The 27,958-nt window shown below is 45.3% G+C and overlaps 1 protein-coding gene across 2 annotated transcripts in view; it reads right to left on the bottom strand.

The window, feature by feature from the left end:
• Positions 1 to 27,958, bottom strand: part of OGFOD3 (2-oxoglutarate and iron dependent oxygenase domain containing 3) — a 94,521-nt gene that overhangs the window by 44,027 nt on the left and 22,536 nt on the right. The window contains exons 4-7 of one of the 2 annotated variants that reach the window (XM_066588163.1): positions 24,434 to 24,476; positions 16,619 to 16,683; positions 6,888 to 6,944; positions 4,668 to 4,821 (exon numbers count right to left, since the gene is read on the bottom strand). In XM_066588163.1, coding sequence (XP_066444260.1) covers positions 4,668 to 4,821; positions 6,888 to 6,944; positions 16,619 to 16,683; positions 24,434 to 24,476 — 319 coding nt within the window. The remainder of the gene's footprint in view (positions 1 to 4,667; positions 4,822 to 6,887; positions 6,945 to 16,618; positions 16,684 to 24,433; positions 24,477 to 27,958) is intronic. The other variant, XM_066588164.1, reaches the window with a different exon arrangement.

Raw genomic sequence — 27,958 nt, 5'->3', positions numbered from 1 at the left:
GACCTCTAGCCCCACCATCTCCCTAGCCCTGCTCCATCTGTGCTATGGGGATATCACTCGGGGATCCCCTGTAGCCCTGCCCTCTCTCTCTGCACTATGGGGATATCCTTCGGGGATCCCGATAGCAGGGAGAAAGAGAGCAGGCTATGGGGAATTTCCCCATAGCAGGATGATAAACAGCGTGGCTATGGGTTAATCCCCCACAGCCCCGCTCTCTCTCTTCCTGCTATGGGGTAAATCCTGAAGCCCTGCGGGAATTCATCTCTCCCTCCTCCTGAAGCAGCTGCACTTTATTTAAGCAACATGCTGCTCCAGTGAAGGGGCGATTGTCACGCACATGAAGCTCAGGTCTTCTGCGCACGATTAATTGCCCATTCATGTGATTTTTTAGTGCAGTATACCAGCGATTTCTTCACGAGCCTATACTGCACTAAAACGACACTGTGTGAAAGAGGCCTTAAGTAGTAAAACGAGCAGGGTATCTCTAAAGTACGGATAATTTCAGAAGAAGAGAGCGGTGATCTTGTGGGATTTCCTAGACTCAGTTACATAGTAATAGGAGCCGGGCCCTACAGCACTGTATTTAAGGAGATTAGCTGACTTTGTGGCAGTTTGCAAACTGACAATTAAATAGTGGAAAGTCAGGATACGCAGCAGCACATTGTATTTCAGTACAGGCTGTGCTTATTCTGCGTGAGGCCGTGACCTGTCCGTTGGCTCAGCAGCACCTCTCTTGTTTCTGCCATTATTTCTCCTGACATGTGAGAAAAGTATCAGCGGTCTAGTAAGGCCAGACAAGTCATGTGGATCAGCCGGGATCCAACATGTGTCTGCGGCTCTTGAGATTGTGCCACGGTAATCTCAGACAGATGCCTGGCTGGACTGCGCACACCGACAACTAGTGACTTCATGCAATTCTTGGTACCAGGCAATGCCAGACTCTACAGGAACAGGACTTGATCAAACGGACGGAAGATCATACAAGAAGGATGAAGCAGAGCTGGAGCTGTTTTGTGGCAGTCACCCAGCACAAGAGACTGAATACTGAACCTCTCCATCATGCATATGACTATACAAGGTCCAAGCTAAACTTCACATTCTCCAGAAACTACATAGAACATAGGGATAGTGAGACGCCTCAGAACGCCATCTTCAAAGGGAAGGAATTCTAAGGAATAATTCATTGTGCGCTGCCCCTACTTCTACCTTCTGCCATGTTTGCCCTCAACTTATTGCCTTTTCTCTTAATGAGGATATTCCATCCATAACAGTGTAAGCAGACCATAGGCTGAGGACTGTTCCCTAATTTTAGACCACCCTGCACCAATGCCGCCGTCGTACCACACCTTGTCTATATTCAACACTACTTTTCTGTGTTAACATTGACAATTGAGTTTTAACTTTCCCCTTGTCAAAGTGTTGTGCCCCTACAAAGTCTGACAGTTTCCAATCATTGCTAACAGGACCTGTCTGTATGGAACACATCCTCTTGACAGGGAAATGGTAATGCCCAGTTGACAATTACGCCTGCGCTACATGGGCGGTTTTAGTGTAATACAAGTATTTAATGGAACAGATATGTTAGGAGAACCGATAGCTCCAGTGACTCACAGGAGACATCCTCTCTGATTGCAATCATTCGCTTTCCTTTTTTTCTCCATTCAGCCCAGATAGCCATGACAATTTCTCTTGACAATTGCACACTTTGGTGCAACAACATCTTTGGCCCTCTCTTCTGCCAGGCTCTATAGTAATATAAACAAACTTTGACTTGAGACCAGACCCCTAGATTAATTTAGAGCCTCTAAACTAATAGAGAACCAAAAAAAATGACTCCCTGAACTAATATAGATCTCAGACCGGCCCTAGTGGTGGAACAAAGGGAACTTGTCATCCATTTCTTGCTATACAAACTCCGGGCAGTATGAAAGTCCAACAGGCTTCCTCAATACAGAGATTTATGTTTTACTCTGGCATGCTGCTGCATTTCAGAGAAAGAAAACTATTTTTGAAATGAACCAAATAATTTCCACCCATTGGAAAGCAGAATTCCTGCAAGTCGATGTCAGACGCTTTATAACAATGACTGAGAATTGAAAACCATACACAGACAGCTGTTTCAGGGTTTTTGCCCCTCATAAGTGTGCAGTAGGATCCTTGCTTGGCCAGTGAGAGGCCTATGGTGTGGAAAGGGTATCATCTCTTCTTAAGGAGAGCACCCAGAAGGTGAGTGATAAAACAATTAGGGAGCCTATCAAAATTTCAGACTGCCCCAAACTAATGATAGGTTCCCTTTATAGACCCTGGGGTATTCACCCAACTTAAAGGTGTTATTCAAGTAGGATTTTGTTTTTCAAACCAGGTTAGAGTGCTGGAATAACACAGAAAAAGCCATACTCAACAGCCCCAATGGAGGCTGGAGGTAGTCACATGTCCCTGGTGCCAATGGCATCATCATTGGCATGCTGAAGCAGGAAGTGAAGGCCAGCTGGGGACTGCACACCGGTGGAACCGGAGCAGCGGGGAAGGCGAGTATGTCTTTTTTATGTTATTCCAGAACTCAGTCTGTTTTAAAATATTTTCCTTCCTAAATAACCCTTTTAAACAGGGAACCTACCAAAAGAAGGAACTGGCACAGTGGTAGACAAACCAAGAAAGAAACCACTGGTGGTTACTGGCTGGTCGGGCAGCAATTCTATGTACAAGCTGCCTGAAGAAGCAGCTGCTTCTTGCTGGAGTGCAGCCTATCATCCTCAGAGGACCGGTTCAGGCAGTCAGAAGTAAGAGAAAGATCAGGCGGGGCAGCCAAGTAAGAGAGTCAGGCAGGGGTTGGCACAGCAGAGGACACTGCTTCTTCATTGGAAGAGTTGCCCACTGCCATGATACCACTTGACTCCTCCTCCTTTCCCTTCCATCAGCTAAATAAGTGCAGCCTGGACTCAAAGCAGCACCGCCATACTGCGCACACTGTTTCTGCGTGATGCAATGTTTTAAGACGATGGGTGGCCATTGGCCCCTGAAATCCTCAGCTAGCAGCCCAAACAGTCCATATTACAATTTGCAATTGATCCAGAAGCATTTATTAACTATCCACCGGATAGCTGACAAATGCTAACTGGGTAGGGGTCCGAGCACTGGAAGCCCCACAGATCACCAGAAGACTGTCCGTCAGTGCCATAGCCTTTGGATGGCATATGCTTGACCATTGCTTCATTCAAACTCCTCCTAGCCACAGCCTTGTAGTTGAGGGTAACAGGGAATCTGGTGTTCAGACCCCACCAATATAATATTTATTACCTATCCAGTGGACAAGTGATGAATGCTTCTGGCTGGAATATCCCTTTAAAGGGAAACATCCCTTTTGGACAATCATTATTTTGTTTTTTTTAACCTACTAAGAAGTTAGAATACGTAATCGCTGCCAACATGTGACAGAAGCCGGAATCCCCAAATCCTACACAACACTGACATTTTTTTCAATAGAGCAGGAGATAAGTGACTAACTTGTTTGGTGCTGCTTATCTCTGGTGGTTTGAAGAGGAATCCATAGTTAAAGATGACCATAGCCTTCTAGATTGAGTAGGTTGAATTCCAAGTGGTCAGACGGGGAAGGGGGGGATGTGTGTGGACCCTTTAATTATATCTACCTAGCATTCATACCTTGTCTACAATATCTCATTTCATGGACCTTTTAACTTACTACAATGGCTGCTGTGTAATAAATTCTCTCTCTTATTTTACCCCCAACCCCAAGATGAAGTGTTAGATGGAGAAAACAGTGTGATAATGATGCATTTGTATGGAAGTGGCTTAGAGTAAGATGTATATCATAGGTCAAGCAGCATCGCATCCCCATCCACCTCTCTTTACTGTGCTGCAGTTTAACCTCCGCAGGAGCACACGTCCTGAGGGTCCCAATCCAAGCTGTGCAGGTAATGGGGGCGGACTGCCTGACTCTGCACTCAGAAGGTCCTACTTGAGGAGGAGATCACCTCTGGCCTCTATTACTGGAGACGGAGCAGATCCAAAGCTGGAGGGAGGCTTCAATTATTCTTCTCGGCAGCTACAGAAACCCAGCAGGGACCTCCATACACAGACTAACAAACCATTGAGAACGCCTGCCCCCCTGGATCCACGTCTATATGCTGATGAAATATTGAATGACTCATAGCAACACCTGTCCACAGAATTGTACCTGCCCTCTGTATAATGAGACATAATCAGCCCGCCGCATACAAATGGAGCCGAGCCAAGACGGCACTTGACACAACTAAAGTGGCTGTGTGATGTAGAATTGGTTGTTTTGTAAAAGACTGCAGGGAAATTTGTAGCGTTTTGAGTTATGCTGAACAATTCAATGCCAGCTTCAGCTCTGCTACATCTGGGTTTGTATCGCCTGGTCGGATGAATCCAGCTTTCTGTTGTACCATGCGGATAGGAGGGCCAGACTCATTGTCAACAGTTCAGGACGGTGAAAATGGAATGTTTAGAATATATTCTCGGCACACGCTGGTTCTCTGATACCTGTGATTGGCCAGCGTGATAAATAGCTGCGGTTCTGAAGGCCAATGTACTACTAGAGGGCTGTCTCTGGAAAGCGGAGTGACAGACCCCACAGGCAGTGCAATGGTTGCCGGTAATGGTTTTTACAAGCTGGGTATCCTCACCTTGTCAATGTGTGGATGCCAGTATTCGTCATGTGCGGTTTTGGCTTCAGAGCTGTTCATGCGGGAGAAGAAGGTGGGTTTGGTAAGATACAAAGAGTTGGCGTCAAGATCAAAAGTCCTTGCGATCTCCTGTTGGATTCTGCGCTTCACGTTACTGTAAGAACAGACAAGAGGAAAGAATAAGGAACATTATACTACATATATACATAGACGCAGTGGGTGCTTTCTAGGGTGCAGCTCTTCTTATTCCACCCCAGACCAAGAGTATGGAGGGGCTGCCATCTACATACCAGCTACCGTACAGTGGTGTGAAGGGAAAATGCCTTGCAGTAAAGCATCATGGGAGATGAAGTGTTCACACAAGGTTCTATACAGTGATTTGAAGTGGAAATAATGTGTTGTGGTGCATTGTGGGAGATATGCTTAGAGGACTTACTGTAGAGAGATTTGGAGTAAAAATGCCATATGGTGTTGCATTGTGGAAGTTGCAGTGTTCACAGCAGTTACTGTACAGTGGCTTGGGATGGTAATATTCTGCTGCACTGCATTGTGGAAGATGTAGTGTTCAGAGCATTTACTTACAGTGGCTTGGGATGGTAATATTCTGCTGCACTGCATTGTGGAAGATGTAGTGTTCAGAGCATTTACTGTACAGTGGCTTGGGATGGTAATATTCTGCTGCACTGCATTGTGGAAGATGTAGTGTTCACAGCAGTTACTGTCCAGTGGCTTGGGATGGTAATATTCTGCTGCACTGCATTGTGGAAGATGTAGTGTTCCGAGCATTTACTGTACAGTGGCTTGGGATGGTAATGTTCTGCTGCACTGCATTGTGGAAGATGTAGTGTTCACAGCAGTTACTGTACAGTGGCTTGGGATGGTAATATTCTGCTGCACTGCATTGTGGAAGATGTAGTATTCAGAGCATTTACTTACAGTGGCTTGGGATGGTAATATTCTGCTGCACTGCACTGTGGAAGATGTAGTATTCAGAGCATTTACTGTACAGTGGCTTGGGATGGTAATGTTCTGCTGCACTGCATTGTGGAAGATGTAGTATTCAGAGCATTTATTGTACAGTGGGTTGGGATGGTAATGTACTGCTGCACTGCATTGTGGAGGATGTAGTGTTCACAGCAGTTACTGTCCAGTGGCTTGGGATGGTAATATTCTGCTGCACTGCATTGTGGATGATGTAGTGTTCACAGTAGTTACTGTACAGTGGCTTGGGATGGTAATGTTCTGCTGCACTGCATTGTGGAGGATGTAGTGTTCACAGCAGTTACTGTACAGTGGCTTGGGATGGTAATATTCTGCTGCACTGCATTGTGGAGGATGTAGTGTTCACAGCAGTTACTGTCCAGTGGCTTGGGATGGTAATGTTCTGCTGCACTGCATTGTGGAGGATGTAGTGTTCACAGCAGTTACTGTCCTGTGGCTTGGGATGGTAATATTCTGCTGCACTGCATTGTGGCAGATGTAGTGCTCACAGCAGTTACTGTCCAGTGAATGCAGAATCCATGTGGATAAATGGGTGTCAGACCCCGCGGTGTGAACTGTGTGTGATATAAATACATCGAGGAGAGGGAGATAGTGTAAACTATTAGAACAGGTTTTCATTTGGAATTAAACTATCTGTGATAGCTGTGACTGCCCTCACATGCCCAGAGACCACACTGATGAGCTGCTTCACTTCCCCTGTTTTGGTACAGCTGGGTCACAGAGCTACATGACAGGGAGCTGGCAGAATGATCTGAGCTCCGAGATGCAGGGGTAAGGGGGGACAGAAGTGTGTTCTCCCTGTGTCACAGCGATCACATATCTGGGGGCCATGCTGATTGGTCTCCCGGTAAAGCTCCTGCACAGTGGGGGGCTTCAGGGGATCTCTACACAGTCATTTTACAAGTCTATGCAGAGAAAAATGTGGACCGCCTCAATGTTATAGTCTATGTGTGGTCCGCAATTGGTTAATCCAGCATAAACTGGACCTAATGGCTGCCAAACAACAGACATATTGATGACTGACTGTCAAAGAAATGTCTATAAAACTAATGTAAAAGACTGAAGAACATTGAAGAAGACGGCTCAGAAGTGACTTGTATCCCGGTGTACTTGTACCAGAGGAGTCACTCTGTGCTTGCAGCAACTTCTGGAAGCCTGGTTTAAGGACTGTTACTGTACCACCATGCAAAATGTAATGAAGGAAACCTATAATCTTACCGATAAAGCTGAAAATCCTCCTCAGTCAGAATCTCTTTCATCTCTTCTCCATAATACCTGTGAGACCAAGAAGAGGAATTAGTATGGTGAATAACCTAAGGGCTGTCTGCTACAAATCCCCAAAATCCCTCTATAGATAGAAGATTAGGTTACGAAATTCTGTCTGCCCTGGCCACTACTAGGGAAACATACTGTATAATGTTTATTCATGCAACTCAATAAAACAGTATACAGAAGACTCTGGAGCTCCCTCTACTGGTGACTGCAGGCAATCGTTATCATTTAAAGCATAGCTGACTTTTCAGTTGACGTTCACATAGCGTTATTGTGCACACTATGTGACTAGGCTCGGGGGTTCCATGACAGCTGCTGAAAATAGCGCTGTGACAAAACTCCGGAACGGAAACAAAAAGGAGCCATTTAATGGTATTGTTTAACAGATACCTCTCTGTGGTCCATCTTACAAGGTTCCCCATTGTTTCTGATATATCTGGAGTACAGAATAACGTAGCCAACCACTTTATTCTGTACTTCAAATATAAGGGAAACAAATGGAAACCTTGTAAGATGAACACCAAGGAGGTATCCATTAAACAATACTAGTGAATGGTTCCTCTAGTTTGTGTTCGGGGTTTTGCCACAGCGCTATCTTCAGCCGCTGTCATGGAACCGCCGAGCGTAGTCACATAGTGTGCACAATTATATAAATAAATCTTGTTATCTGTATAGCGCCAACTTATTCCGCAGCGCTTTCAGGTAATTTATTTATTACCCCCCACCAAACTGGGTACTCATTTCACAACCTCGGAAGGATGGAAGGTTGAGTCGACCTTCAGCCGGCTACCTGAACCAAGCAGGGATTGAACTTACAACCTTCAGGTCATGAGCGAGAGTTTAGGACTGCATTTCTGCTGCCACACGGGGTTCATAATGACTTGTATCCTGCATTTTCCCCCATCTCCAGGGTGTATATCTGATTTTCCATAATCTCAGGACTGGTGGGACCAGGGGGACTATATATGTAAAACGCTGCGGTCTTGCGCAGTGTGTCTTTTTTTTATTCCCCGCTCTGTTTTATGGCGGGAGTTGAGTATGTATCCCCGCACATACACAATGTATTGCGCATTGACAGCGTTGCATACCCTCTCAATAAAAATGAATAGGGCTCACCCTGCACGACACGCGGTGAAATAGAGCATGCTGTGATCAACGAACGTCCATTTACTTTCATTGACTCTTTTACACGCATGATGTACACATGCATAATACGCAGTGAAAATATGCCCGTGTAAATGAGCAATTAGTCTCAATTTCTTGTTTTGCCCAAGAAACAAAAATATGGGGTTCTGCATGCAGGATCCTCCGACTATAGAACTGATATATAAAGCCAGAAAGCTAATGTACTGCAGTATTAACCCTTTCCAATCCACTGTCTGACCTCCTGAAGACATTATGATTTAAGGCTGTACAGCTCTGATGTTGGAAGACATCCGTCGGGGTTCTCTTACTGTATATTGCCAGCCTTTCTGCTGTCGGAGCCTATCCAACGTGTCACCTCATGCAGTACTGGCTTTAGCCAGAAGATAGCGCCATTGCATAATGGCAGAAAAAGAGTAAGCCCCCCTAGGAAAACCAGGATACAAATTGGATTGGAAAGGGTTAACAGCTCTACTATGTGATACTTTGTGTTTTAAATCTTCACCATTCTCAAGATCACTGCTTGCCATCAGTGAAAATAAACATGTCTGATCATGTTGAGATGACACAGGAGCGTGATCATTAGCATTGAAGTGGAAATGCTCTGCGGCGGTGCATTGCGGGAGGTTTGAACGGGTAGTGTTCTGATGTGCGGCGTATCCGAGTATCAGCAGGACATGGTCAGTGAATGCAAGCATAAAGGTTTACAATGACTCACAGAAAGCAGAGCTTTTGAAAATGGGCAGCCAAGTAAATGTGAGCTTCTTATGTTCTGATTGAAGGGTTGTACAGGTTTCGAGAAACATTTGCTGTCACCTCCTCAAAAAACAGTGCCAACCCTATGCATGGGTTGTGTGTGGTGGTGCAGGACAGCACCATTCTCTTTAACCCCTTCCCTCCCCATGACGTAAGGGTACGCCACGGGAGCGGGGTACTTCCTGCAAAATGACGTACGCTTACGTCATAGGGATAGCGCGAGATCATGACAGATCTCGCACTATCCGGCAGCGGCAGTCGGCTGTCACTGCATCTCATCAGTAATGTTGGTCTCACACAACCAGATTTGAATTATGTATTCTGCGGGCTCTGTCCGCCTCTGTGATATGCGGTATCTCGCAGGCAATAAATTGCATTGCCTTATGCACTTCTGATCACATTAGCGTGTCGGAATTGCGTAATCCGCCAGCGGAATATAAACTTCAGCATGTTTTATTTTATCGCAGATACATGCGACATAGAGCCCATTGTTGTCTATGGTCGCGTATATACCCGCAACTCATATACGCAATTACATTGCAGACCGGCTGCAGGTATATGCCTCATCACTAAACGCCGGCGCGGGGAATACAAACATAAACACAGACATACTGCATGCGTGAGTACGCGGTCATGCGCAGTACATTTTCGCCGCTATACACAGCCGTACGCAGGGTCACGTGAAGACTGAGGGGTACAGCAGCACTCACCAACCGTATAGGGGGACCCTTCCAAAGGAAATTGCTGCTCGCCTGAAAAAGGGATTGAATCCACAGGAATCCCAATGTATCAAATCCAAAAAGAAGCAGGGTCAGGCAGCAGGTTAGGTGCTTAAAGGTTTTAATGCATAAGCATCAGTTATAAACACCTCATAGCCATAAAAGTAGCGACGTTTCGCCCCTATATACAGCGGGTCTTTGTCAAGCCTGGGTCACAGCCGGGCTCACAGCGGTTTCCGCTTACGGCCATGTCAGCCTGGTCTAAGGGGCAATTGTATCCGTCAGTGAGAGGCTAGACGGACAGATTGTGAGCTGTGTTTCTGCAATGTGTTGCTGCGTTACATGAAAAGCTGCGAATAAAAGCTGGCAGGGCAGTAATTCGAAAGAGTAATTCAATGTGTTGGAGTGACTTCATATGTGAATCCCAACTGTCTGACCCCAGAGACGGCGATCCCAGCAAATGACTAATTCCCAAAGTGTCACACTAGACCTTAGCATTCCCCATTGCCCTCTTAAGATATATGGCAGGCAAAGAACCGGGTGGGGAAGTTGATACTGAGAATTTCTAATAAGAAAAAGATTGAATGTGGAGGCTTGCCAGGCCATCTTCAAGGTGAACGGCACAATATATTTTCTGTGGATGAGCCATATTCAATCATGCAAGTTATTATAGGGCTTAATTGGTAATAAATCACTGCAGCATGCTAGCAAAGGCAAGCTGGAGCAAGGCCGTGAGCATCACAGTAAAGGGTCAGGAATATATATACCATATTTTTTGGACTATAAGATACAAGTAACCATAAGATGCCCCCTAGAGTTAGACAACAAAAATAGGGAAAAAATATTTCATCCTAATTAAAACTTTTCTGGTGGTCTGAGGAAGAGGAGGGGTCGATGACAGTAGCTTTGGTGGTCTAGTGCAGGGTTCCCCAACTCCAGTCCTCAGGGACCGCCAACAGGTCATGTTTTCAGGACTTCCTCAGTGTTGTACAGGTGATGTAATTATTGTCGGTGTCTCAGACGTCGCCACAGGTGTTCTTACTATAGGATATCCTGGAAACATGACCTGTTGGTGGCCCCTGAGGACTGGAGTTGGGGACCCCTGGTCTAGTGGAGCGCCTACGTTTTTGTATTCCAGGGTAGGTGTAGGGGGTTAAGAAGCAACAATGCACTCCTGTAAGGGTACGCGCACACATAGAATGTTTCGGCATGTAAATCTGCACTTGACGTCATGTGATGCGGATTTTCGTCCCAGTTTTCACTTATTGCATTGCAGTGAATGAAATGCGCTGTGATAATTCATGGCTTTTCTGCAACAGATAGCGCATGCAGCTGCAGCATGATTATTTACCACTGTGAAGGTCTTCCATTGTGAGACAGTTGGTGTTTGATACTCATTTCACTTACATTGTACTGTACTTTGTTGCAGAATTTTGACACACCCTCCACAGCCAAAATTACACAACAATTCTGCTAACAATTCTCCCTAAAACTTGGTGTGTACTCTTTTTTGGCATATGTACACAGGTCTGCTGCACGCACGCACTCAAACAGCCCTGCTATGCTACACACACATACACTGCCCTGCTATGCTGCACACACACACACACACACACACACACACACACATATACACAGCCCTGCTATGATACACACACTCATACACAGCCATGCTATGCTACACACACACACACACAGCCCTGCTATGCTACACACACATACACTGCCCTGCTATGCTACACACACATACACAGCCCTGCTATGCTACACACACATACACAGCCCTGCTATGCTACACACACACACACAGCCCTGCTATGCTACACACACACACACACAGCCCTGCTATGCTACACACACACATACACAGCCCTGCTATGCTACACACACACACATACACAGCCCTGCTATGCTACACACACACATACACAGCCCTGCTATGCTACACACACACATACACAGCCCTGCTATGCTACACACACACATACACAGCCCTGCTATGCTACACACACATACACTGCCCTGCTATGCTACACACACATACACTGCCCTACTATGCTACACACACATACACTGCCCTGCTATGCTACACACATACACAGCCCTGCTATGCTACAAACACACACAACCCTGCTATGCTACATACACACATACACAGCCTTGCTATGCTACATACACACACACAGAGCCCTGCTATGCTACATACACACACAGCCCTGCTATTCTACACACACACACACACACACACACACAGCCCTGTTATGCTACACACCCAGTCCTGCTATGCTACATACACACAGCCCTGCTATGCTACATACACACAGCCCTGCTATGCTACACACACACATACACAGCCCTGCTATGCTACACACACACACACACACAGCCTTGCTATGCTACACACACACACACATACACAGCCGTGCTATGCTACACACATACACAGCCCTGCTATGCTACATACACACACATACACAGCCCTGCTATGCTACATACACACACATACACAGCCCTGCTATGCTACATACACACACATACACAGCCCTGCTATGCTACATACACACACATACACAGCCCTGCTATGCTACATACACACACATACACAGCCCTGCTATGCTACATACACATACACAGCCCTGCTATGCCACACACACATACACAGCCCTGCTATGCCACACACACATACACAGCCCTGCTATGCTACACACACATACACTGCCCTGCTATGCTGCACACACACACACACACACACACACATATACACAGCCCTGCTATGATACACACACTCATACACAGCCATGCTATGCTACACACACACACACACAGCCCTGCTATGCTACACACACATACACTGCCCTGCTATGCTACACACACATACACAGCCCTGCTATGCTACACACACATACACAGCCCTGCTATGCTACACACACACAGCCCTGCTATGCTACACACACACACACACAGCCCTGCTATGCTACACACACACACACACACACAGCCCTGCTATGCTACACACACACACACACAGCCCTGCTATGCTACACACACACATACACAGCCCTGCTATGCTACACACACACACATACACAGCCCTGCTATGCTACACACACACATACACAGCCCTGCTATGCTACACACACACATACACAGCCCTGCTATGCTACACACACACATACACAGCCCTGCTATGCTACACACACATACACTGCCCTGCTATGCTACACACACATACACTGCCCTACTATGCTACACACACATACACTGCTCTGCTATGCTACACACATACACAGCCCTGCTATGCTACAAACACACACAACCCTGCTATGCTACATACACACATACACAGCCTTGCTATGCTACATACACACACACACAGAGCCCTGCTATGCTACATACACACACAGCCCTGCTATTCTACACACACACACACACACACACACACACAGCCCTGTTATGCTACACACCCAGTCCTGCTATGCTACATACACACAGCCCTGCTATGCTACATACACACAGCCCTGCTATGCTACACACACACATACACAGCCCTGCTATGCTACACACACACACACACACATACACAGCCTTGCTATGCTACACACACACACATACACAGCCCTGCTATGCTACACACACACACATACACAGCCGTGCTATGCTACACACACACACATACACAGCCACAGCCCTGCTATGCTACATACACACACATACACAGCCCTGCTATGCTACATACACACACATACACAGCCCTGCTATGCTACATACACATACACAGCCCTGCTATGCTACACACACACATACACAGCCCTGCTATGCTATACACACATACACTGCCCTGCTATGCTACACACACATACACTGCCCTGCTATGCTACACACACATACACTGCCCTGCTATGCTACACACACATACACTGCCCTGGTATGCTACACACACATACACTGCCCTGGTATGCTACACACACATACACTGCCCTGCTATGCTACACACACATACAATGCCCTGCTATGCTACACACACATACAATGCCCTGCTATGCTACACACACATACAATGCCCTGCTATGCTACACACACATACACTGCCCTGCTATGCTACACACACATACACTGCCCTGCTATGCTACACACACATACACTGCCCTGCTATGCTACACACACATACACTGCCCTGCTATGCTACATACACATACACTGCCCTGCTATGCTACACACACATACACTGCCCTGCTATGCTACACACATACATTGCCCTGCTATGCTACACACACGTACACTGCCCTGCTATGCTACACACACATACACTGCCCTGCTATGCTACACACACATACACCGCCCTGCTATGCTACACACACATACACTGCCCTGCTATGCTACACACACATTCACTGCCCTGCTATGCTACACACATATACACAGCTCTGCTATTCTACTCACATACACAGCCCTGCTATGCTACACACACACACACACACACACACAGCCATGCTATGCTACATACACAGCCCTGCTAGGCTACATACACACACAGCCCTGCTATTCTACACACACATACACAGCCCTGCTAAACTACACACACACATACACAGCCCTGCTATACTACATACACAGCCCTCCTATGCCACACACACACAGCCCTGTTATGCTTCACACACACAGCCCTGCTATGCTACATACACACAGCCCTGCTATGCTACATACACACAGCCCTACTATGCTACAAACACTCAACCCTACTATGCTACACACACACACACATACACAGCCCTGCTATACTACATACACAGCCCTCCTATGCCACACACACACAGCCCTGTTATGCTTCACACACACAGCCCTGCTATGCTACATACACACAGCCCTGCTATGCTACATACACACAGCCCTACTATGCTACAAACACTCAACCCTACTATGCTACACACACACACACATACACAGCCCTACTATTCTACATACACAGCCCTGCTATGCTACATACACAGCCCTGCTATGCTACATACACACATACACAGCCCTGCTATGCTACATACACAGCCCTGCTATGCTACACGCACACATACACTCAGCCTTGTGTGTAGCTTAACAGAGCTGTGTGTGTGCAGCTGAGCTGGACACGTATACAAAAGATGGACACACCAAGTTTTAGGGTGAGTTCACACATAGGGGAATCGGTTCGGAATTTCAGCTGCATACCAATACATACCAGCATTTCACAACAATGTTCAGTATAATGTAAGTGAAAGGGGTTTAACAAATGCCATTCACTAACAGCTGAAGAGATCCACAGTTGAAAAGTCATGCTGCAGAAAAGCGACACATTTTCACCATGCATTTCATTAATAGTCGTGCAATGAGTGAAATCCGTACTGAAAATCAGCAATGAAATCAAGTGCGGATTTCAGTGCAGATGTGCATGTAAAAAAAGGTTGCTATATGTGCATATACCCTTATGTGGACTGTTGGCTGCTGACCCCCTCCTCCTCTACAGCTACCCTAGAATACCAAGAAAGGAGGCGCTAGACTAGACCACCAAAGTAGTTGGTGACATTGACCACTTCCTTTCCTTAGACCCCCAGGAAAGTTTTAATTAGCATGGCATTTTTTCTTCATTATTAATCTTTTTGTTCTCTAAACCTGGGGTGTACCTTATATAGTCTGAAAAAATACTGTATATTTTTTTTAAAGAACACTCCTGCAAGAATAGTCTTATACTTCCTGTTCTGTAGAGAAAACTTTTCAGCAGTCATATCATTATTATAATAAGGCAGGATTACAATGGAAGGTAACACCTATATATAAATAATACAGGATTCACTATTCACAATTGGTGATAGTCACAGCTCACCCTCATCCCTCCTCCCTGCACAATGACCTCTGCACATTTCACATAGCATGCCTAAAACAGAGAATTCAATGCTCCCCCCAAGTACATTGTATGTGTAGAGGTTTCAGCCACTGTGTTGGAGCCTAAGGTGTAATAGCTGCAGGTCTGGAGAGTAGTCAGGGAAAAGCTAGGTGTAAGCAATGTGAGGTCTCAATTTGCAGTACAGATGGATGAGCTGGGGAGCATAGTCAGAAGGGAAGCAAGGGGTCAGCAACGGGAGGTCTCAGTTTGCAGTACAGATTGATGAGCCAGGGAGCACAGTCAGAAGGGAAGCCAGGGGTCAGCAACGGGAGGTCTCAATTTGCAGTACAGATGGATGAGGCGGGGAGCGTAGTCAGTAGGAAGGCCAGAAGTTGGTATCAGGAGGTCTTGTGGCAATAGCAGAGGAGCAGGCAAAAGTAGAGCTAATCAATGCTGTGGAGCAGAATAATCACGCAAGGAGGGAGTGGCAGGACTAGGCTTTTATAGTGAGTCCTAATCAGGAACAGGCAGAGCGAGAACAGGGGCTGGATAATTGGATCTGTAAACAAAGTCGAGGTATACAGGGGAACTTGTCCTGGATGCATCTATCTCTATTACTCCCCAAATACACAACATCCGCAACCTGATTGGTTGTTTGGATTCACTCATTCCTGGTGATTGGTAATTTGGTTTGCCTGATTCAAGGTGATTGGTTACTTGGTTTGGCTGATTCACGGTCATTGGTTGTTTAGGTTGGCTTGTGTAGAAGTGGGGAGCAATAGGCTAATATGCGTCCTAAAGGCAGAATAGCTGCCCCCATCATCATGTGCAGACAATAGAAAATGAAAACAGATTGGAATATGTTTTGCTATCTGGTCTTAATTAGTTAAAAAATCTAGGTAAACAAGTTTGGACTTGTGAAGCCATGAACAATATTTAGTGTCACGAGCCCAACACAAGACCCCAACAATATATAGAGATGAGATAGATGACAGATAGATGTAAGATCGCTAGAGAAATAAAGCAAATAAATGAATAATGTGACAAAACAGCTTAGAGGGATGTTAATGTTCCGAAAAGCAAGCAGAGATTGTAAATGGAATGAAAGATTGGTGTAACAATAGAAGGCAGTGGAAAGGTGAAGGAGTGGGTGAGCAAAGAATGGCTTGAGGAATGCAGAAACTGTGAGCAGGCGGTAAGAGACTTACCCATATATATTTACAAACTTCTTCCCCATTGACAGCGCTCCGGAGTGCAGGTCTAGAATAGACGCCTGGAAAACACATAGGGAGAGGGTTGTAAATTCCGACGGCTGGATGCGTTACTGGCACGTGCGAGTACTACAGCAGAGGCCTCTCGGTAATGTCGCTGCAGCAGCTGCTCAGGTTGGCAGCCGTCACTTTGTGCAATTAACGGAGGAAAAATGTGTCAGATGATGGTTGGGGTTCAGCGTCTCCTTTTGTTGTCAGAAAATTATAGCTTGCAGTCAAATTACTAGTTTCATTTCTATAGAAGAACTACACGGAAAATACTAAACAAATCAAATGAAAAAGAAATGATACTGTATAAAGAAAACAACCACAGAAAATTCTATTAACATGGCATCCAGTGGTCTGAAAAACCTGCTAATCCGGCATTCCATAAAATAAGCCCCTTGCCCTATTGACACACATTTACCCAATAGTCTGGATTCATGCTCATATACATACTTCCAATAGCCTGGTACATTCTGAGAATCCTAGATTGGCAGAATTTTGCTACACAGGGTCCTTCAGATGATCTTCTCGATGTGAGACCCCCATAACTCACATTTAATGACATTCAGATACAGAAATGTAATATCAATGGAAATAGAAACTCAAAATGTTTAGTTGTACACCATCAGAAATGTTTCCCCCTGAAAGGTGATCACTGTGACCCCCTTTATCACTGGGCACACAAGGAGCCTGCAGTCACGTTCCTGACATACATGTTGTAGCGGATCCCGACTAACTGATGCAATGACTTCTGGGATGCAACAGGGGTGGGCGGGCATGTAGACTCTAATACTCCCACAGAGGACGATATCACATGGTGGAAGGTCCGGGAAACATGGAGGCAGAGGAAGAAGTCACTATTGTTACCACCTGCACGGCTGACCCATCTGTCGCCACTCATTTCTGACGTCATTGTGAAAATAGGGGAAGGAGGGGTGGTCTCATACGCTCCATGCAGACAGGTGGGTCTTCCCCCCCAGATTGTCACATTATGTTTGTTAACTGTGCTTGAAAAGTAGAAGGCATCACTAAAGTCTCCACGACACATAGCTTTAATACTTTCGCAGAAAGAACGTTGCCGCCCTTTGTCGTCTGGTTTCAGGGCCGGTAACAATTGCAGTCAGTAGGGATAATAACATCACACACATTTGCGCAGAATCTTCCACACAGTCGGCAGCGGAACGTCCAATCCTACAATATTTTTTATACTGCGGGATTAAAGCACCACGCCAAGTGCCATATATTTACAGTGCTTGGTCAGTAAAGGGTTAAAATGGGAGTAGCACTTGAATTGTGTGCCTACTAGGTGAATCTTCACCAAAGTTCGATCAAAACTGAGGTTGCACATTAATAACAGACTGGTAGATGTGAAAATCTTGGTAGCAGTTATTTTGTATCATATCCTCGAAGTGACGGCTACAGCAGAATAAAACGTTTTGGGCCTCATTTAGTAAAACAGTCCTTGTTGCTTGTAGGAACCGATCACAGTGCAGCTTTCATTATACCTCAGCAGCTTGAGAGATGAAAGCTGCGCTATGATTGGTTGCTATGGGCAACAAGGACGTCTTACTGTTTTCATTGATATCAAATTTCTGTATCTGAGTGTCATTAAACGGGAGTTATGAGGGTCACACATCGGGTGGAGGGGGCAGAGATCGTCTTTTATAATCCGGTATTTTAAAAAGGAATTATAAAAATACTCCATAACATCTAATATTTCTAGGCGAGGGCTGTGTAAGCAGCAGGGGGTACATAAATTCAGGGGGCAGGAAACACAGAGATAAGGGCTTGGGTTAAAAGAGAAAGACAGGACTGAGGGGAACACAGGACAGCGGCATAGACTGAAGGACAAGACAGACACAGACTGGGAAGACGGAAGCATAAACTGAAGGACAAGAGACACACAGACTGGAAAGACATAAGCAGAGACTGAAGGACAGGAGAGAAACACAGACTGGGAAGACAGAAGCATAGACTGAAGGACAAGACACAGACTGGGAAGACAGAAGCGGAGACTGAAAAACAAGAGAGACACAGACTGGGAAGACAGAAGCAGAGACTGAAGCACAAGAGACACACAGACTGGGAAGACAGGACAGCGGCATAGACTGAAGGACAAGAGAGACCCAGACTGGGAAGACAGAAGCAGAGACTGAAGGACAAGAGACACACAGACTGGAAAGACAGGAGAGCGGCATAGACTGAAGGACAAGAGACACACACTGGGAAGACAGAAGCAGAAACTGAAGGACAAGAGACACACAGACTGGTAAAACAGAAGCATAAACTGAAGGACAAGAGAGGCACAGGCTGGGAAGACAGAAGCATAGATTGAAGGACAAGAGACACACAGACTAGAAAGACATAAGCAGAGACTGAAGGACAAGAGAGACCCAGACTGGGAAGACAGGACAGCGGCATAGACTGAAGGACAAGAGAGACCCAGACTGGGAAGACAGAAGCAGAGACTGAAGGACAAGAGACACACAGACTGGAAAGACAGAAGCAGAGACTGAAGGACAAGAGACACAGACTGGGAAGACAGAAGCAGAAACTGAAGGACAAGAGACACAGACTGGGAAGACAGAAGCATAAACTGAAGGACAAGACAGACACAGGCTGGGAAGACAGAAGCATAGATTGAAGGACAAGAGACACACAGACTAGAAAGACATAAGCAGAGACTGAAGGACAAGAGAGACACAGACTGGGAAGACAGAAGCATAGACTAAAGGACAAGAGACACACAGACTGAGAAGACAGAGGCATAGACTGAAGCACAAGAGACACACAGACTGGGAAGTCAGCGGCATAGACTGAAGCACAAGAGACACACAGACTGGGAAGACAGGACAGCGGCATAGACTGAAGGACAAGAGAGACACAGACTGGGAAGACAGAAGCAGAGACTGAAGGACAAGAGACACACAGACTGGGAAGACAGAAGCAGAGACTGAAGGACAAGAGAGATCCAGACTGGGAAGACAGAAACATAGACTGAAGGACTAGAGACACAGACTGGTAAAACAGAAGCATAGACTGAAGGACAGGAGAGACACAGACTGGGAAGACAGAAGCAGAGACTGAAGGACAAAAGAAACACAGACTGGGAAGACAAAAGCATAGACTGAAGGACAAGAGAGTAAAAGAGATGAAAAAGGAGGGTGGAGCAAGACCCAGTGAGAGTGGTGAAATACTTCTGTCATATATATTTTATCACTATTCAGATCTATGTTCTTCTTATATATTTATCGTATTTATTGATACATTTGTGAGATTTCATTATGTATATGAATTTTGTTTATTTTTCCCCTCCCCTCTTCCTTTTTTTCCCCTCCCTTTCTTTGTTAATCACTCCTCCACTAGTTATTTGTACATATCACTCAGTGTTTTATCCAGCCAAACTGACAAAGGGGGTCGTCCCCGAAACGCGTTTTCAATTGCTGGATTTTATTTTGTGAAATAAAGAAGAAGTGCCTGGAGGGTTGCGCCTTCACACCAGTATTTTTCCACATTCTTTTCGTGAAGGACAAGAGAGACATGGACTGGGAAGACAGAAGCATAGACTGAAGGACAAGACAGACATGGACTAGGAAGACGGAAGCATAAACTGAAGGACAAGAGGCACACAGACTGGAAAGACATAAGCAGAGCCTGAAGGACAGGAGAGAAACACAGACTGGGAAGACAGAAGCATAGACTGAAGGACAAGAGAGACACAGACTGGGAAGACAGAAGCAGAGACTGAAGGACAAGAGAGACACAGGCTGGGAAAAAAGAAGTATAGACTGAAGGACAAGAGGCATGCAGACTAGAAAGACATAAGCAGAGACTGAAGAACAAGAGACACACAAACTATAAAGACAGAAGCAAAGACTGAAGGACAAGAGAGACACCGACTAGAAAGACAGAAGCATAGACTGAAGGACAAAAGACACACAGACTGGGAAGACAGAAGGATAGACTGAAGGACAAGATGCACATAGACTGGGAAGAAAGAAACAGACTGAAGGACAAGAGACACAGACTGGGAAGACAGAAGCATAAACTGAAGGACAAGAGTACAGAGGCAGGGAAGGCAGAAGCATAAACTGAAGGACAAGAGAGACACAGATGGGAAGACAGGAGTATAGACTGAAGGAAAGGGGAAGTAAAATAGACTGAGGGGAATACGCTAAGAGAAGCATAGACTGACATAAAATGAAGGGCAGGCTGGACAGAGGCTCTTGTGATGCCCTAGGCCCCCTATTTCATAACATTCTTAATGAAAGGTGCACTTCACCAACATATGAAAACCTATTGTGAACAAAATGTATTAATAAAGTTATTTCAGAGATACCCAAAACCCCCACAGTTGGTTGGCTTGTTTCTAACATACTTGAGCAGCTCTCTCCTTATAAGCAGTCTGCTAACTAACCATTTGAGGCCATCTTGGGTGGTAAGTTCACGATTATGTGACAAAAAACACTGGTCAAAGCATAAACTCTCGGGCTCATGTCAGTCCTCTACACTGCTGCTCTTGCATTTTATTCATAAACTAGGAGGATCAAGATAAAGCATACTTCATAAAGGTAGGGCTACGGAAGAGTGGTCTAAAACCCTGGGCTTAAAAGAGTTTTGTTATAAAAAAAAAATAAATCTATACTCATTTATTCCTCTACAGTCAGACTCCTTATCAAAGCTTCTCCTCCCTGAGCTTCCCCAGTCCCTCGGATCACGTCACCTGCAGCCAGTCCGCTTGTTATGAGGCATGCATTCCTCGCGTTCTTCTTCTTGCGGGTCAGTGAAGGTTACGTCCCTATGACGTAGCCTTCAATGGCTAGGAAGGAATGCTGATCTATTGCAGAGACAGCATGCATGAGCAGTCTCTGCAATAGCTCAGCACTCCCTGCTAGGCTGTGAACTAGTGATGTAGCGTACATTGCCAGAAAGGAAGGAGACTGCCTTTCAATGTACGTAACGTCACAGGAACCAGAAGAATCAGCCAGCTTTAGGTGTGGTAACCCCCGTTACTGCAGGAGACAGGAGAAGATAGGTGAGGTGAAGATCTGGTAAGTAGACTGATGGGGGAGGAATAGGTAAGTATAGATTTTTTTTTATTGACAGAACCCCTCTTCAAAAATCATGGACCCCTTATCCCTCACCATAGTCATGATATACTTGAGCTGGGTTAACACACACTGTGTGCTATACTTCCCTACCACACAGTCATCTGTACAAATCAGATCACTCTGGTTACAGATTGGCATAGGGAAGCACATTACAGAGCATATGCTTAAATGGAGAATGGAATAAAGTGTTCTGTACTAAGGAGGAAACCATTTTCACTGGCAAATCAGAAGCTGGAAAAGGAGAGCGAGAGGTGCTCCGCTGCTGAGATTCTTTCCAAAAGCTTCTACATAACCTCAATGTCGGGAAAAGGGACAAAAAAAAAAACAACCTTCTGTATTCTCCTATATAAGCTACAGACCATAAGTATACAAGTTAGAAAGATGTGCTGTGATCTCCTCTACTATAACCGTGTGACAGGAGCCGTTTGATCATCATCAGTAACTGTGACAGGAGTGTCTAAGTCCTCCTGTAGGCAGTTTCTGTAGCAGGGATCATGTAACAGTATTGCATAGACTAAGAATTTGGCTAGAAAATGAATACATAACCCCAAGTAGATCTGATCAGAATCGAGATCATATGACGATGTGAGGGAAAAGAGGCTGGAAGCTTCAACCTGGAAGAAATAACTAACCAAGATAACACTAGTTGTATAATGATTTTTTTTTTTTAAATCACCGGAGTGGCCCTTTAAAAATAGTCAAAAAGAAAGGAATACTGATTTATACCAGCTGGGCTCATAATCAATGACCATGACCGAGAACTTAACTTGTTTCTGTAGCTCTCAGCAAGAGAGGAGTCCAGTTTATTCATGAGATGCTGTTAGCCCCGTCCGCCTTCACTGATTGCTAGGTTTTTTTAGCTATTACACTGCATAATGAGAAAACTGCCAATCAGAGTGGGCGGATGGAGCAAACCGCACTTTATGGATAAACGGAACTCATCTCTTGCCAGGAGCTGCAGGAACAACTTCAAAGTTCTTTAAAAGCCACTGCACATTACCCCATAAGGCCGGGCTCACATGACCGTAAGTGCAAAACGCTGCGTGATAGACGCAGCCGGTGGTGAGCCGGCCTATCACTGCGTTAGGCAACGATTTTGGACTGCACATGACAGCGTATCTCACGTACGCCGTCATTTGAAGTGTTTATGGGTTTGTTTGTTTGTTTTTTTTAAACTACACAATCTGCCGCTTTGCAACAATGTGTATAAACGCCGCACATACGCAATGTAATTGCGTGTGTACAGTGTTAATTATGCGGCTATAGAGAACAATGAGATCTATCACAGTAAAATGTGATTGTTCTCAGCAAGAGAAACCACATAATCTTGTAGATATGATACCTTTTAGTGGCTAACAAAAATACATGATGTTATAGCGAGCTATCGGACCTCTCAGGGTCCTTCCTCAGGGATAATGAAACAGATCTGGATGGGGCATATATATATATATATATATATATATATATATATATATATATATATATATATATATATATATATATATATATATATATATATACACATACACACACACACACACACAAATGTACACATATGAAAGGGCATAGACATAGTGAGACTAATATGCAGACAAGATAAGCAGAGAAGTAAATACTTAATTAGTCCACTGAGCTAAGGGATGTGAAAGTTTTATAATCTCTAAATTGGTGTTGGGAAGTCACAGGTCTGTGTGTTCTCTCTCCTTCAGACCTGCAAATAAGGAAGATGAAACAATACCATTGCAGCGCTGTTTTGGACAGAGTGGCCCTTTAATAATCATTGCGCATAGGTAATCAATAGTTAAAAGGTGGAAAACCCCCTTAAAAGTAATTATGAGAAGGTTGCCTAAAGCTTTGCAAAGGGGCCCCCACCCCATTACCTGTTAGGTCCTATTCAGACGGGTAAGTTTTAGATGTGCATTCTGTCCCAGTTTTTAATGGAGCAAATTCGGACTTAATGAAAAGAATGGAGCTTTTTAGAGCAGCATTCTTTTTCGCAAACCGATGGTCTGTGTAAAAGAGTCGGAGCATATCCTATACTGGTGCGATTCGCAGATGAGCGTAGGACATGTAATGTCCACTCTTTCACACTAGATAGAAAACAGATGGGGTGTCCGTGCGCTGTCCAATGTGAGCTTCGCCTGAGAATCTCGGGTGGAACTTGCACTCGGCTGCCTGAATGTGCAGGAATGACCCTAACACTGAATGTTCATTCCTGCTTCTGTGTCTTACTAGACTGAATGGGCCGCTCACTGACTACAATGGAGGCAAGGAGTCCCTCAGAGCAAAACTGGCTACTAAAAAACAGTCCAGATCCACTGAACTGCTGGATGGGATTGACAGCTCCGTTCTCAGGTCCTATTATGCCGCAATCCTGTATTGCTGTACACTGTCTATAGCATCATAAAAAACAAACAAAACTGCCCACAACAATCAGATAACTACCCAGTAATAGAAGTCTAGACGTAGTAACACTTTCCCAGCAGGTGACATGTATTACCGGAGCCACGAAGCTGGGACTACAGTGAAGCTGGCTGGGACAGAATCCCACACACACACACAAGGATGGATTACTTGCTTTATAGCCAGAGGGGCTCCTGTAACGTGTTGAAAAGCCAGTATTAATCTGTTGAAGCCTCTGATATCGAATACTCACCCCTCCGTCAGAGCCTCCGAGGGACAATCCCGCCTCAGCTATCCTGTAGGAAAGCACAAAGTGGGTAATCAGATCTCAACTAGAAACAGACCTCGGCTGGCATGCCGCTATATACTGCTGGAGTTCACTAGGCGTACTGCAATACTCTGTGTAGATACAATGTTATACCAGGAGCTATAGCGCCTGCGGACTAATGAGGGGGTGAAACGTTTCCTCCAGGAGAATGGGATCTGAGCTCAGCCTTCAAACTAAATAGAAGTGGTGCTTGAAAGTTTGTGAACCCTTCAGAATTTTCTATATTTCTGCATATATTTGACCTAAAATTAGTCCTAAAAGTAGATAAAGAGATCCAAATCCTACAAATGGGTCAGAAATATTAGAATCAGTCATTTGTTTATGAAGGAAAATGATGAAATATCACATGTCTGTGAGTGGCAAAAGTTTGTGAACTATTAGGCCCAATGTCCACGTGTGGATTTTAATTATAGAATCATGTCTCCTGCATTAATATCCGCGCGGCAACTGAAAGAATGCGAATGTGATTTTTTTTCACGGTGTGCAAATCGAACGGACGAAAAGAAATTGCAGCATGCTCCATCTTCCTGCAGATCCCGCAGGGACGGCGCTGCTCATGCGTCAGCTGTGCTGAAGAAATAAGATACGGTCGGCGCAGAGATGTGCACTGGAGCTGGACATGTAAGAAAATGTCCATGGGTACGGCTGGATTCAGCAGTGGAATCTGTGCATGCAAGTGGACATTGGGTCTTAGGATTGAAACCAATGGAAGAACATTGCGATCCCCTACCACGGCTATGACAGCTGCAGCGGGAGATTCCTTCAGCCCTGCAGCGAACCAAGCCTGTCACATCCAGGGGTTTCCACATGTTGTCAATGGGGCCGGCGGCCCCACTGAAAACAGTGGTAGAACATTGCGATCTCCTGCCGTGGCTGTGATAGCAGTGGTGGAGATAAAGGGAACCCCGCAGGGATGTGAGGCTATTTCCATGTGAAAATGACCTCCATCCAGGAGTTTTCAGAAGGATTGCGAGGGCGATATTGGGATCGTGGGATCTGGGCCAGAAAGGCTGATCATCATTGATGGAACAATGAATTCTGAAATATACCAGCCTGTTCTAAGGGAAGATGTCAGGGCATCTGTCCGTGAGCTGGGTAATGCAGCAAGACAACGACCTAAAGCACGCAAGTAGTTCTACAAAAGACTCGTTAAAGCAGAATAAACTTAAAGTCCTGACCTTAAAGGGGTTCTACAAGTTGTACAATTTCTGTAAATCCAGCCTTCCATGCAGTAAAATAACAAATAAGCTTATATTCACCTCTCCCTATGAAAACATACCATCAGAGAGGAGACCGGGAGCAGCGCCATGGGACACACCGTGGAGAGGTGAGCATATGCTTGTTATTTTACGGCACAGGGAATGGATTTACAGAAATTGTAGCACTCAGAAAATCCCTTTAATCCTATAGAAATGTTGTGGACGGACCTGAAGGAGCAGTTCATGGGAGGACATCCAACAGTATAACAAAGTGGAAACTGCTTAGTAAGGAGGAATGGGCTAATATTCCTCCAAGCCACCGTGTAGGACTAATCTACAATTACCTGAAAAGTTTAGATGCTGCACAAGGGGATCACGCCAGATACTGAAAGCAAAGGTTCACAAACTTTTACCACCCGCAGACATGTGGGATTGGATCATTTATCTCCATAAATAAATTACTAAGGCCCAATGCCCACGGACAGAATATCGCTCTGGAATCCAGCCAGACACCCGCCGCAGATCCCGAATCAATAGCCGTCCATAGCCATGCCATGTTAAGGGATTCTCCCCTGCCCACGAGTGGAAATCAACTGCGATTTTCCGCTTGCAGGGGAGAATTGCAGCACGTTCTATTTCGTACGGAAAAACGCGAGGATGGCAGTCAATGGAAGCCATCTGTCCCGTGATACTTCCGTTGTGAGCACAGTGGAAGTATCGTAGGAATACGCGTCACCGCCTAGCGTAGGTGTGTCATGCGTCGCACTGCACATGCGCGCCAGCTCATCGAACGGGACGCTTGTGGCGGATCCGGGGAGGTGAGTATGGGGTCATTGGGGGGCGCCGTGTCAGAATTCGACACGACCGTGGGCATGAGGCCTTAGTCTAATATTTTTGACTCATTTGTTTGATTTGGTTCCTTTTATCTACAGGTAGAAAGGTCTCTGGAACAGTAACCAGATTTATTGATTTTAATGGACTCTCCCTTAAATTAGGCTGTTATTCAGGCTTTGCCTTGAAGACCAGAAATGAATCCCAATTAGAGATGAGCGAGCATACTCGCTAAGGGCAATTACTCGAGCGAGTATTGTCCTTAGCGAGTACCTGCCTGCCTGGAAGAAAAGATTTGGGTGCCGGCACAGGTGAGCGGTGAGTTGCGGGAGTGAGCAGGCAGGAGGGGGGGGGGGGGGGGGTTGAGAGGGAGAGAGGTTTCCCCCCGCTCTCCCCCGCCGGCACCTGAATCTTTTCTCACGAGCGGGCAGGTACTCGCTAAGGACAATGCTCGCTCGAGTAATTGCCCTTAGCGAGTATGCTCGCTCATCTCTTATCCCAATGTTTCTAAGAGAACTACACATAACTACAGGAGAAGCAGAGATGGTGTACACACTGACTGCAGACCTGAGAGCATATGACAGAAAACTGATACAGTAGAGGTGAGTAACAGCTGCTTTATTATGTTTTGGCATGGGGAAAACAGGTTAAAAAAAACAAAAAAACTAAGCACTGTAATTTCAGATGTGCTAAAAATGGGATGCAACTGTATGTCATCTATATGTTGCTGCTGATGGTTCTGTATTTGTTTTATACTGGTAGTGGACATTTTATTATTCAGACAAAGGTAAATGAAACCTTGGTCCTGATACCGTATTTATCCAGTAAGCTCAGTTCTAGTACCGTATCTATGTATTAAACGTGGTTCTGATACTGTATCTAGTAAGCTTGATTCTAGTACTCTATGTATGCGGTAGGCCTGGTTCTGGTACTATATTTTTGAAATAAGCAAAGTTCTGGTACAATATCTATGTAGTAAGCTTGGTTCTTGTACTGCATCTGTAGTAAGCTCAGTTCTGGAACAGTATCTGCAGTATGCTTGGTTTTGGTACTGTATCTATGCAGCAGCACGACTGATGAAGATTAGAGGAAATGATCATTTTAGTATTTTTCATTGATCTTTTTTATTAACACTGGGCAATTATTCTTACGATCGCCCCCCAAAAATTAACAAATTATGACAATTAGCCAGTATAAATGGGCACCTAATGAGGCGTATTCAGTCTGAGTGCTGTAAATATGGCACATTGGATAGGCAGTGAATTACACATTCACAACAGGGGAGGAGCTTAGAAACAACCTATCAGTTTACTCTGAGGAGGAGATTATGCTAGGATTCCGGTCCTCCGGTCCGCAGTGCTTTGGAAAAGAATGCAAGCATAGAAATCAAACAATCAGAAATTTTTTTTATGAAAATCAT

Source organism: Eleutherodactylus coqui, chromosome 13 (genome assembly GCF_035609145.1).
Source record: "Eleutherodactylus coqui strain aEleCoq1 chromosome 13, aEleCoq1.hap1, whole genome shotgun sequence".
Lineage (NCBI taxonomy): Eukaryota > Metazoa > Chordata > Amphibia > Anura > Eleutherodactylidae > Eleutherodactylus > Eleutherodactylus coqui.
Note: the sequence above shows the minus strand (reverse complement) of the source record. Positions and strands in the feature narration are given on the sequence as shown.